General features: G+C 35.9%; 1 protein-coding gene across 4 annotated transcripts in view; it reads right to left on the bottom strand.

The window, feature by feature from the left end:
- Positions 1 to 13,526, bottom strand: part of MAGI2 (membrane associated guanylate kinase, WW and PDZ domain containing 2) — a 734,934-nt gene that overhangs the window by 508,799 nt on the left and 212,609 nt on the right. For all 4 annotated transcript variants that reach the window (XM_062019654.1, XM_062019637.1, XM_062019629.1 and 1 more), the window contains exon 2: positions 2,729 to 2,845. In XM_062019654.1, coding sequence (XP_061875638.1) covers positions 2,729 to 2,845 — 117 coding nt within the window. The remainder of the gene's footprint in view (positions 1 to 2,728; positions 2,846 to 13,526) is intronic.

Raw genomic sequence — 13,526 nt, forward strand, 5'->3', positions numbered from 1 at the left:
TTACCTATTCTAACTACGTTTATCTTATCTTGATTTAAAACAGGTATGGATTTAGTGCTCTGCTTCCTAGTTTCACACAGAACGCTCACTCATTTAATCTAAGTGAAAGATGTCTTACTCTGACCTGGAAGAGTGAGAAAACAGTGGTCATGCTCACTGCACTGCTAGGGCTAGTGCTGTCAGTCTGAACAAAAAGCAAAGAACAGTAAAAACTCAAGGTCAAGGACTCTCTTGCAAAGTTTCTTCTGGTTTCAGTGGCAATTATACCTCTACAACTGAGGAAAGACTGTAGGTGCATTTTTAAAGGGAAAAGGTTACCACCTATTTTTCCTCTTCATGTTACAACCTTGTGATGGGAAATTTAGGCTCTGTTGGCTGCAGTTGGCTTTCTCCCGCTATTTTTCTGCACAAGAATTTGACCAAATTGGCTGCTGCTTTTGCTGTATTTGCATTTGTTGCATGATTTGTAGTAAGTATGGTTAGTCTGTATTAATTAAACGAAATTGTGGGTAATTGGTATAGTCAGTTACATATTGCTGCCACACACTAAAGACATCTCCCTGCATCTAACCATTACTGTTGGCCTATGTATAGAGCTTACACACACATGCACAAAAGACTGCCCAAAGCAGAAAATATTGAACATCTCTACCATTTAAAACTAATTTTTGCAGCATGAACTTGGTTAAGTTGTACAAAAAAAAGAGAATGGTTCAGAACAAGGATGCTGGACATAAAACTGCATCAGAAGAGACTCACCACAACTATGATTAATGGGAAATTGGGGTTGCAAGCTAACATGATAGTGTCCTTTTCATTTACCTAATTATTGAAAGTTCTTTATGACCACGTATCACCCTATCTGCATTTCTTTATTTTAAAATATCCACATTTCAGAAGGACTACTTTCATAGGATTTTCAAGAAAACTTCAAAGAAAGTATGCCACTCAGGCATGCCATTTTGATCTATTTTTCCTACCACTATCACTGAAACAAGTCTTCTGCTGTATAAAAGAATGTTCCTGCTTACTTAGCAATTCAGGAGCTGTCAGCTGCAACACTATACTGTTTTTCAAAGTCAGGTTCTTACCTAAAGATGCTCAGTATGTAATATGATAATGACCTAAGAAGATAACCACATAAAGTAACACAGAAGATGGGTAAGTCACAGCATAAAAGAAAGGTAATCTTAAGTGCTTACAGGTTCCAAATTGTGGTCTTCATAGTTGTAGTTATACTTTTTGAATGATAAATTTCCTTCTGTGAGTACTATACTTCACTTGACAAATTAATTCATTACTGCCTTGATTAAAAAATAAAACAAATTAAAAGAACTACTCATAATGCCCAAGCAGCTGACAGAAATTATCTGTTACGTGTGTGTAGTAACTGCCATATTGTTGGGTTTTCCTTCAAGTCAGGATCTCTGTCATTAATAAGCATGTACTGCAGCTGTAGTAGGTATACTCCTATGCTAATGATCCTCCCAGACATCCTAAGAAGGGGGATTTATCTCAACATATATTTGTATTTGCATTTGTACTTCAGCTGTGCTGTTTCTCAGCACCCTCAGAAAAACCTAATTCATCATAAATCTCACATAATGTTATAGGTTTGGTTTTTTGCATACAGGTAATACTTTTTCAGTGTGACTCTCCACTTTCCTTTCTAATAAGGGATGAATGGAACTCCTGAAGTTAAGACTTTATATTTATTTACCTCCATCTTCCAAAAGAAAAGAGAAATGCTTGAGCATCTTTTTTTCGGTGATGTAGCTTTTGAAAGCTTCATCCTTTAATGTAATGAAAGAAAAAATGTACAGCAGCATTTCAAAGAGCATCCACTCATTACCATATAAATAGCACAGACACTTACTTGGTATATCTTTCTCTGCCTATCACTCCAGTGTCAAACCTGCAAGTACAAAGGTGCACCGTTTTTTTGCCAAAACCAGAAGGGCCGATTTTGTCCACAAAGCAATTATTTTATGAGGGAAGAATAATGGAACTTCAATCTGTTTTAAATGATGTAATGTCTGTTGGCCAAGGAGATCCGAAAGGCATGGCCCTGACAGTTGGACATGGCTTAGTTTACTATGTTTAACTTCATGTCTGCTGCAGAAATAGATGAATAATGTGTGAATATGTGAATAATAGATGAATAACAGCTACAAAAATTATTTTAGAGATTTCTGAATATTTCAGTTACATATATCATTGACTTATATGACAACAAAAGAACATGTATGCATGATAATATAAACTCATTTCCATGCCTGCTAGACCTAAGCAACAAAACTTCCTGGTTTACGTGTTTCCCCCGATGCCCTGTTGTGCTCTAAACATCATAGTATTACTATGTAATGTTATGCAATACAGGCAGAATAAACTCTCTCTGTTGGACATCAATTAAACCTGCTCATAAAACTGCTTTTTCCCTTTAAATCTGTGCTTTCTAAATCCGAACAAGAAAAACGTTATTATTCTAGAGTCCTAGTTTATGAGAACTACTACTTTGAAAACATGTGTTTTCAGAAGCTAATTCAGCATTACAAGACTTCGTTTCTCAGCAATAGTGTGGAAGACATGAACCAAGCCACAAATCTATTTCCAGGACTGCTTCAGCTGCAGTCCACCTCTTCAGGCCTTGTACATGGCCTCAGCAGCACCACTGCAGATAGCCTGTTGTCACTAAGAAAAACAGATTTTTCTTCCCCACCCTACTCACATGGCACCGTGCGGAGGTAGAGATTGTCTCTTATGATCTGCTGGAGCTCATGGTCTACTGAACCTTTCTGGAACCGTAAATTGAGGTAGTGACGAAGGTCCTTATCAACAATTCCTCCTGTCAAGGAAAAAGACAAATGAAAGCATGACTCAAAAAACATATTGCTTTAATTGGAGTAATGCATCACTTGTAAAGTCTTAGCACCTTATTTCCCTTCTGCCACAATGCATGACAGAAGCACCAAGAGCTCTCTTGTTAAAGCAAGCAGTTGGTATAGTACTATTTAGTATAGATAACTGTAAAGGTTAAAAACAGTTCATAACAACTCATTGGTTAAATCTGTACAGTTCAGAAAATAAATATAGGATTTTAGACAGATGTGTCGATTTTTTTCTGCACAAAACTGAACATATTGTTGTTATATAACTACCTATACATATATCTAAATAATACATTATTACGTATTATGTTCCACATGACCTTGTACCATTTTCCCACCTGCTTATTAAACAAAAAAATCTTGGTTAGAAATGTCTCTGTAGTGTTCAGTGGTATTAGTCCAACTGTAAGCAGAATAAATGGAGCTGTATTTAAGGAGGATATAAATGTGATATATTCTTTTGTCTTATTTCTAACAGCACTCACATCTGAAAAATATACCAAAGCAAATGAGGGTACACGTTTTATTTCTGCTACTGAAAAGAATCATTAGTAAAACATAGCCTCCACATAGTGGAAACAAAATTGAGTTTAAAAACTATTTGCCACTTTTACTATAACTTTAGATTAAAACAACTTATTGTTTAGCTACTGACAGGTGTATCATGTTCCACTATAAATCTAATCCAACATTGTTAGTAAGCATTTCCCTATATAGTTCCTCTCCATTTCTTTTAACATTGAGTATGGATTACACTTATAACTATAAAAAAAAAAAGCCTATAATAACTCCATTTCTTCCCTCTCTGAAATTCTGACATAAGAAAAATATAGAAAATCATTACTGCATTGAGTTGAGATATATTCCCGAGATGAAAAACTGCAAGTAGATAGATTCTTAACTTGTTGCTTCACACATTCAACCTTAAAACACTTTTTTTTCAAACGCAATTTGCTATTGAATACTTTGCCAAAAGTCTTATTGACTTAGACTATATAGACTTTCCTGTAAAAGGGAGCAAATAACATTCCTACCTAATTATTTGAAATTCACTGCAAAGCACAAATGCTATAAATTAAAATATTACAGCTTATCTTACAGCTGTTCCTATTTATTTGTCAATTACAAGTCCACAATCTTATTATTACTGCTCTTTGTCAATAACTTCAAAACCTTTTGTTCCAGGTTTTCTAAAAAGCTTTTAAATAATTTCTCTCATCTTTATCTAAAGGCAAAAAAATCCCAGTAGACTGTCATAATCAAAAGAAGATAAGAAGAAAAAAACCCCCAATCCAACTCAGAACTGACACAAAGAAAGAAATACCTGTGTGTCTGGTTCCCTGAGGCTGAGAACTTCCATACACATCTCTCTTCTTTAAAGATCCCAGCTGAGTCACTTAGTGTATTACTTTGGTTCCACTAAGCTTGTTTCTAGCAATGGTCACCATTTGTAGAAAAGACCATCTTTACTCCTGCTAATTTCTTATGAGATCTGAGGGGAAGAAAGGGCTAGAGGAGGCTGCAGATAGATGCTCTGCTCCTGATCAGAATCAGCTGTCCTTTCTGATCGGCTGCAGAGAGTAAAGGTCCTGCAGCTCCTGCTCTTCTCGCTCTAATATAGAGAACATGCCCAGTGATGCAGATGCTTTTTGGCAGCCTGAGAAAATGCCAGCTCGGGAACAACAGCTGTAGCCTGCCCACTGACATAAACCTGAATCATCCAACTTATGACATAAGTAAGTTTAGGAACCTACACAGATTTCTGACCCTTAAAGTGCATTTTTTATTTACAGCCTTTTGCTTCAAACACAGCCATTTACTTCACTATGTTTTAATGAATGCACTGAAACCTCCTAAGCACTTCATCAAAAGAGTCATCGGATATTTTTTGCAAATTGTATATTTGAAACTGGAATACAAAAATGTCTATTTACAAGAGGAGATACCTACAGCCTTGTATTTGTTACACACAGATTTAAAAGCAAAAGTTTGTAACATAAATAAAACCTGTACATGGTGCAAGGGAAAAATCTTATCAGCCTCCAAGCAGAAGTGAAACACCATTATTTTTCCTTAATATCTGAGTATATATTGTAGCATTAGCAAAGCTTTTTTTAAAGGGCAGTCAGATGACCTACACACAACACAGGTACAATTGCCAAGTTTTCTTCCTCAGAAGACGTTCTGTTTTCTGACCTAAGTGATGTTTTTCAGCTCTTCAGGAATAAGATACCTTTTCTGAATCTGGTATAACAATGAATTCTACATCCTGGAAAGTGTAAGAAATAAAATAGTTTGAGAGAGCTGAAGAGCAGATGCAATTTTTTTTCATCCCTTTATTTGTCATTCTTCTGCTTTTCTCCCCTAAAAAGCTTTGTTTTTCACCTGATGCTTGTCCAAAGCATACTTGACTCCAGACGTGATTTCCAGGTATTCAGAATACCTGAGCTTTTGAGCAGTCTGATCTTTTAAAGTACAAGCGGAATAAAATCTTGAGCATGCTAGTATAGGGCCATAAGACTTTTTGCAAGAAAGTATAGTGATTTGCAAATATGTATACCAGCCTTGATTTAGCAGCAGTGAATTGTATCTTGTATTACAGACTATATAAATCAAGAATAACTTGAGTGATAAGAAGATGACTATGTCCTCCAAGAGACAGAAATAAGAGACAGGAAATACTATCCTTTGGTTCACTCTGGAGGGAAAAAATCAACTTCACAATACTGTCAGTAAGTTCCTAGAAAAAGAAGCAATCAGAGAGAGGTTGTTTTAACAGGTAGTAACAATACTCCACTATTTAGTGGTTCCATCCAACCCAGTTGGGCAAGTAACTGACTTGGTTTCTGTAAAATTAAACTTTCCTGAATTTTCTCTTTTCACAGTACACTGAAAATCACTGAGATGTTGAAAGTTTCCTGACATGAACCTAATCCCCTAGTTTTCTCTTACTCCCAGCCAGCCCAGAGTGGAAGACCTCGGCACGATGCCCAGGGACCGCTGGTGCCCATCGCACCGCACTGCCAACTCCAGTGCAGCAGCGCAGCGGCTAGCGAGGACGAGTTTGGAGAGGAGTTCATGAAGGCCGTGTCCTGCTCAGCATGCATGACAGTGAAAGGAAGAGCTCCTGTGTGTCAGAAATATTATACAGCACAAGCTTTAGAAACCCAACTCAGAGACCATAATTTAAAGTGCTGTTTGTCCACAGCCATGGGAAGAGGCCGATAACGGCGCGACAGAGCATGCACTGGCTTGCAGCCACACAGGGCTTTTTTTTTTTCCTCCCTTTTCTTTTTCCTGGCTTGAGGCCTATACTCTGTTTCAGTTTCATTTCACTCCAATGAATCCCATTGCTTTGCTAGCTGGGAAATAGAGGACATGAATTAAATACTTCCAGTAATCATCTCTTGCATAATGTATGTCGGGTTTAGGTTCAGCTACCAATCATGACAGCAAACTCATAACCATGACTGAACATGAATCCAGATATTATGAAATTAGATACACTTGGATGTACTAAAAAAATGCTCTGTTTACATGTTATATTTATGACTGTAATGAGCAAAGTATATCTTTTTACAATTTTTATGTATTTTTGTCAAGTTTCCTTCCCTTTATAAAATCTGATAGCAAAGTCCACTCAGAAAAGGAATACAACAGAGAACACACACAAAAGGGGTATTGAATAGTTTGTAGCTCATTAAAAGCTTCAAAACTCAAGAAGATAATTGCCATTTCTGAGAAAATGACAGGGATAAAGGTTTATAATTTTCTCTAGTCCTAAATATTGTAACTGGTTGTTTGTAGCTTCCTATTGGGTAAATCACCAATGCTGCAGCTGGATTGTACTCTTGTATTTTATTTTTCACTGAAGGCGTACTTGTAAGCATGAACATGCCTTTTGTTGTTCCCACAATGTTAGTTCTCAATAATTTATTTCTTACTCTTAATACAATTTTTATGGCTACAATTTCTCAAAAAACATTTCTGAGTATTCACCCATTAGTATTTTCTCCTCTTAGATAATAACTTTGCAGTGAACTGATTTATCAAAACCTGGTGCGGTAAATTATTTTTTTAACAGTAGAATCAATTGTATCTCAGCCAAGAGTAATTTGCCTTAGATATCTTATTTGCTGGGATTAAAATGTCAAAGATTTTCATTTCCCTGGATTCTGTAAATAATCCTGGTTGGAAATATCTATAAGCAACCAAGACTCCTAAATGTAGATTTGCATCTGTACATGATGTATCTGAGGAAAATAAAAGAAATATTCTAGGATCTGTACCCTGTAAAAGCAGACAAGCTCATAAACTTGTAGTATAGCCTACCTTCACTCTACTGCTCTACTTGCAATAATCCATGTTTCCCCTTGTTTTCAACAAGCTCTCACTGACTCTAAATATAAGACGTATTTAGCGAAGTCAACGGCCTTGGCTCAACAAGCTTTCATCAGGTTCAGCAGGATTGCTATACTGGAGGGTCTGACCCCAAATTCAGGTGCTACCTGGAGCTTTATATTAATACTATGGTATGCCTCCACGGACATTTGCCAATAGCTCAAGTTCCTTTGGTACCACTTCAGGAGAAGACATGCAATTTGGTGCATGCCGGACCAATTTATCTTTCATCACTCACAGATGATCTAACAGACCTTCCAATAAGTAGCCTAATTGATGGTCTGAATTCTTTAAACCAGATACTAGGAATATCCAATTTTAGTTCTTTACTGTTGAGATTAAAAGGTCATCTGCCCATGGAAGTGGCTGCAAGAGTCTGCTTTTTGTGACTCTCTCTAGAACTCATAAACAAAAAGCTCCATAAATGGTTCAATTGCTCATTTCTGGTTTGTTTTTTTTTTAATGGTCCAGGATTAATAATACCTGAAATTATGATATACAACCCATCTCAGACATTCCCATTAGTTCAGTGACACCTTGCCAACCTACCTATAACATCACTACGATTTTCACATTTTGGCATATATGACCTAATCTGATGTGACCTATAATTCCTCTTCTCCAATCCCATGCTCCAGACTTACACAGCTCTAGGCTAGTGTTGCACAAAAAGCAGTAATGCAAGCTTGGGGACTGGCATTACCCAGCTGTGAGAGACCCTGTGTCAGCCAGGGCTTCAAAACATTTCTGCCAATGCACACTTCTCACTGTGAGCTCCCTAAAGTAATGGAAAAGATTTTATATGTTTAAAAAAAACCCCAAAACTGCCACATCATCTCTTTTTCCCCAGATGGCCTTCTCAGGGAAAGCGCATCAGACTTCTTTTTTTCCCACAGGTGCACTGATATACTTGTACTGTAATAAACTTCAAAAAATATCCTCTAGAAAGCATTCATTAAAGAGGAATTGATGGTTGCCATTACTTCCATAAATTTCTAGTGTTTGCAGTACAAACAATACATTTTAAAGAAATTACGTCTTATCTTAGTACTTGATTAATAAATATGTCATGCATTTAACATTTCCGAACCAGTATGGGATTACTTGCTTTAATGGTTTCTTTAACTAGCAAGAGTAATCTAAAAAGTTACTTTTAAGAGAGTATATGAAAATCCCATGTAGCATCAAAACTCTCAGTTGGATTTTATAAGGATTTGTTATTAAAATACAATCTATGGCTAAGACTATTATTTAGGGGAAATTAACAAAACTACCTAGAGCTCAGAGGAGTAAAAAGATGAATGTTGGCATTTCACTAGTTATCGTATATTGAGCATATTCAACACTGGAAGTTCCTTCAGGTTTCCATGTAAAATATTTAATTGCCGTAACAGTACTCGGAAAACAGTGCAACAAAACTTCAGTAAATTATCAGTAGCATAAGTCACATCCCAGTCATCAGCTGAAGATTACATATTTTCATTTTAAAACCTTTCTACCCCTGCAATAGACTCTGGGTCTTCTTTGAACTTGTCTGACTTCCACCACTACCTTCAGCCACATCTGCCCTCAGACTTACCTGCGAAACCTCAAACCACCAGGACTAAGCTATCATCACTGTGGAATGTGTGGTAAGATGAAATGTGATGCAGAACCAAGAGGAAATTACGGAAGAATATTAGACTCTTTGGAAAGAAAATTCATTTACTCTATATTTGGGATTACTACAATAAATTCTATTTCATGATCCTTTACTGGCAATCTAAACAAAATTCAAGAGTAAAGACTGGAAAAATACATCTTGGAGTTCTTATATGTGCTATATATGATGAAAAACATTTTAAGATTCAGTTTATTGACAGAGAAATGGCCTTCTCTTTTACAGCCTTCTATTTTGTGGTCTTTCCTTTTATCTTTATACATGGATTATATTACTAAACTTACTGATATTTTATATTACATATCATATTCATGTTTATCACGTCTTACATGTATTTATCACACACATACTGCCAGCCTTACATATATCCTTTGATTTCTTCCCCCTAGCATTTTAAATTCAAAGTTTTAAATACAGGATAAATTACAGAATAAATTGCTCAGGGATGGTACTGTATGTAGACTATAGACTGCATATACTCTAGTCAGAGTATGAATGAGATCAACAGGACACCCTGCAGCAGCGATGAGACCAGCAGCACCAGGGGTAGAATCATCCTTAGAATACTGTGAAAGCATATCATGCCCTGGATTTATTTGCTTAGTTTTGTGGCTAATATCAAATCTTTGTTTGAAATATGAGACCCAAGTGTGCACTGTGCTATAAGCAAATGTGCATTTTTTAATGATACAGTCATTTGAGCCAAACACATTGGCATTTTGTACCTTATCTCAGATTAGTGAACTTCAGCTCTCATACAATAGTAGAGTTCTAGTCCCTGTGGATACAGAAGCAGCCTTCCATTGCGAAGTCATCTTCTACAGCCTTCTGGTAGCATCCAACATTGATTTTGAGATAGACACTCTCAGGTTATTAACCTCAAAAAATTGACATTTAACTAATAATTCCATTTTGTAGCTTTGCTATTTACAGGTATTTACGATTGTTCTCTTCAGTTAATTGACCACTGGTACAGCTTTTGGCTGGAATTTCTGGGAAATACCATTATTTAAATGACCGATAAAAAAAAAGTTAAGCTGTACTTCATGCAACAGAGAGGACAATTTGGGGCACTTTGCTTTCACAATACTTTTATCTGGCATTTCAGGTATAGGTGTATAAATAAACTAAAAAGTTATTATTGAAGACTGCTGCTGCTGCTTCTCTACAAAGACTGTCTGAAAACAAGCTGCCTTTCACTCTAGTTTTGAAATTCGCTAATTATGAAGCAGCTATTTGTAGGTGCCTCCAGTATATAACTGATCTGACTGATAACTTATAAACATTAATGATTGCTACTGAGCTGTTTAAGACTGTAATTGCTCCTACCAGAGTTCCTACAAGGAAAATAATTACCTTTACAGATGTTTTTGACAAACACTAAATTGTAAGGGATTATACATTTAATTACAAAGTAAGAACTCATATAGAACCTCTCCTCTTGAAATTTAAACATATTTACAAAAGTATTACTTCAAATACTACCTGGCATCCAGACGCTCCAACTCATAGAAATCTCCTTTTACTTGGACAGAGAGCACTACAATAGGGCTTGAAATGTGTTAAGGTCAATGTTTGTTATGTCACATAACTCTCAGACATAGCTACCAAAGAAAATGACAGAAAGGTCCAACTGACTTCCACAAGTGAAAATAAAATATTCGTATTCTCTAAAGACAAAACTTCTTTGAAAATTGATGGCACCTAAAGGTTAAAATTCAAAAAATAAGTTTAACCAGTGATTGAGTGTAGCTAAAAGCATTTGTACAGAACTAACAAGGCTGGATTTAGCTTCAGAAAAAAATTTGTAGTGTTATTTGGGTTTCATACATTGCCAGGAAGCTGTTTTGAATTCTGGGAAAATCCACATTAGCCACAAATGTCCAATAGACATGTTAATCAAAGTGGGGGAAAAAAAGCCAACAAGATGTAAGAATTTTATCTTTTAATCAAACAATAGGAAAATATATTTTTGTATATGAGTAACCTGATCTTGGTGAACTTGCTTTAGCAAGGGCTTAGACTAGGTGATCTCTAGAGATTCATTCCAGCTCTTCCTACATTCTGTGATTCTCTTCATACTCTGTGTACTGACATGCTCACTAGAAAAAAACACACAAATTGATTTTCTGGAAAAGCTGAAATGTAGCATTAATTTCTGATACATAATAATGGTGATAATGTGGGCCTCATTCATTTTGGCTGGGTACAAATTATGTCTCACTGCATCAATTAAATTCTCTGTGCAGTAAGGGTGAGTCACCTAAGACTTAAACCCTGCAACCTCTCCAGGGGTCATCTGGTGGTGTGGCAACTTTACTGTCCAGAACACCTGCAAGAAGGGCATGGCCAAAGCCACCTCTGCTCTCTACATTCAGAGCCTTTACAATCCTCTGCGCTCCCCTTTGGGCTGCCTACTCCTAAAAGCCTGTGCTGCTGTGAGCAGCTATGTCAGTCTTGAAGAATTTGTTACAAGTTTTATTATTCAGAAAACAGAACTTAATGTGTCCAAAACTGTTTCATTGTGGACAAATATTCTCCTGTCCTTCACAATGGGTAAAACGAACTCCTGTAAAAAGTAGACAGCAATTGCTTCTCTTCTTTAATGGAAAAGTTAATGTTCTGTTTAATACTCTTTTTCTATGAATACAGCAACATGACTGTGCGCCTACTAGGGACATAAATGTTCTTTTCCTCTAATATACTTTCAGTTTTATCTTCTTTGTGGAAGACAACTGTGATGGAACTTTGAGGTTTGACATGTATTTGAATGAAATATGAAAGACTGAATTAGAATAGGGGCATAGTTTTACCAGACTTGAATTATTTGAAAGATATTTAAATTATTTGAAATCATAGTTGCACAGTTTTAATTGCGTGAGATAGAGACTTATTTTCCTTACTTTTGGAAATAGTATTGTCATATTAATAGGCTCTGAATTGTGTGATGACATTTTGTAAAAAGGGAAAGATTAATTTGGGTTAAAAAATCCAAGTCACACAGAATTTATGAGGAAAGCAATCTCAGGGAGACTACTATTCCATGTATTCTAATAATAGTTAAAAATATGATTTAGGTCAGTATCTGAATCATGGGAGCTCTGTTTTTTAAAGTCTTTGCAGCATCTCATTCTGAATCTATAATGTACTGTGAAAATTCCCTACCATAACATATTACATCCTGGCTTTCCAATAGCTTGTTGCATAAGTAGCAGAATACCATCTTGCAGACTTTATACTTGATAACAAAGTGCAAACTCATCTTACAATAGATAAACTGGACTTCGAAAGTGGAGTTCACAAAATTACTGCTAATGTCTGGGAACGAACTGTATAGATGTTATCAAATATATATCCTTCACCCCCCAAAATATTTTCCTGAATCAAGTATAATAGCATTTGCATCAAGTGAAAGCAAGAGAAAAATGCTCAGAAAAATGTAAATGGGAGGTCCTTAACAGCTATTTTTCAGTAAACCGGACATTGAGACAATACAAAATATGCAAATAAGCCTCGAATTGAGATGTCCTCCAGCTTTATACACAACAAAATACTTAGCACAATTCGGTGACTTGGTCCTCTTTGTTTTCTTTCTTTGTGATGTTCCTTTCAGCTTGGAGACCATAGCCTATATACCATCTTGCAGGTATAACACAAGTTAACTAGATCTGTGTGCAGTCAGTAACTAAACAGAAAATTTATCTGCAGGTGAAACCAAAATGAAAGTCATGCTGGGAAGTAAGCAAGTGATGGTCTTCTTTCTAAGCCAAGAAGAGCCACAGAATGTTGAGGCCACATTATCACTGGATGTACTGTTTAGTACTTGTAGGACAATGTTATAGTGGTAATACATGCTACATGATAAGAAACCTGCATTTCTGTCAAGACAGGAATAGATGACGTCTGTGGAGTGTTTGGGTTTCTCCGGAACAAAAGTTGCAGTACTAATTGAACAGGTCACTATTAGGCTTATAACAAAAAATCAAGAAATAATTAGACTATCAGGGGACAAGAATTTAAAGCTTGACAAGAAGACTACACTGTTAATCCCATTGAAAGTCTAGCACACATACTTCTAAGGCTATATATTGTTCAGGTTTTAATTTTGCACTGTCTCGGGAATTAGAGCCTTTAATCAAGAAGTTTTCTTTCCCTATCTTGGGGAGACCATTCTATTTAAGGCACTCAAGAAGGTTAAAGATTATATAGGTGACTGTCAGGAAAAAAAATATCTGATAAAATATATGTAAAAAGTTGGAAATAGTAGTCAATTTCACTATCAAAATTTTTAAAACGCTAGGTATATCTACTAAAATCTATAACAAAATAAGCATTTACTTTTTTAAATGACTGCATAACAAGACATAAGTAATCCTATTTCTTTCCTGAAGGCATCTAAACCCCCATCATTCTTTGCTTTTGCTGTTTTATAAAACAATTAATAATCTTACAAGAATAATTAATCATTAAAAATTAAAAGATTAGTAAAAAGAACAAATTTTAGTTTGGGAAGGAAAAGTGAAGGTACAAATAAGACAAGGAGTTTTGCATAAGGTTGAAAAAAGTGCCAGTTTGCC

Source organism: Colius striatus, chromosome 1 (assembly GCF_028858725.1).
Source record: "Colius striatus isolate bColStr4 chromosome 1, bColStr4.1.hap1, whole genome shotgun sequence".
NCBI lineage: Eukaryota > Metazoa > Chordata > Aves > Coliiformes > Coliidae > Colius > Colius striatus.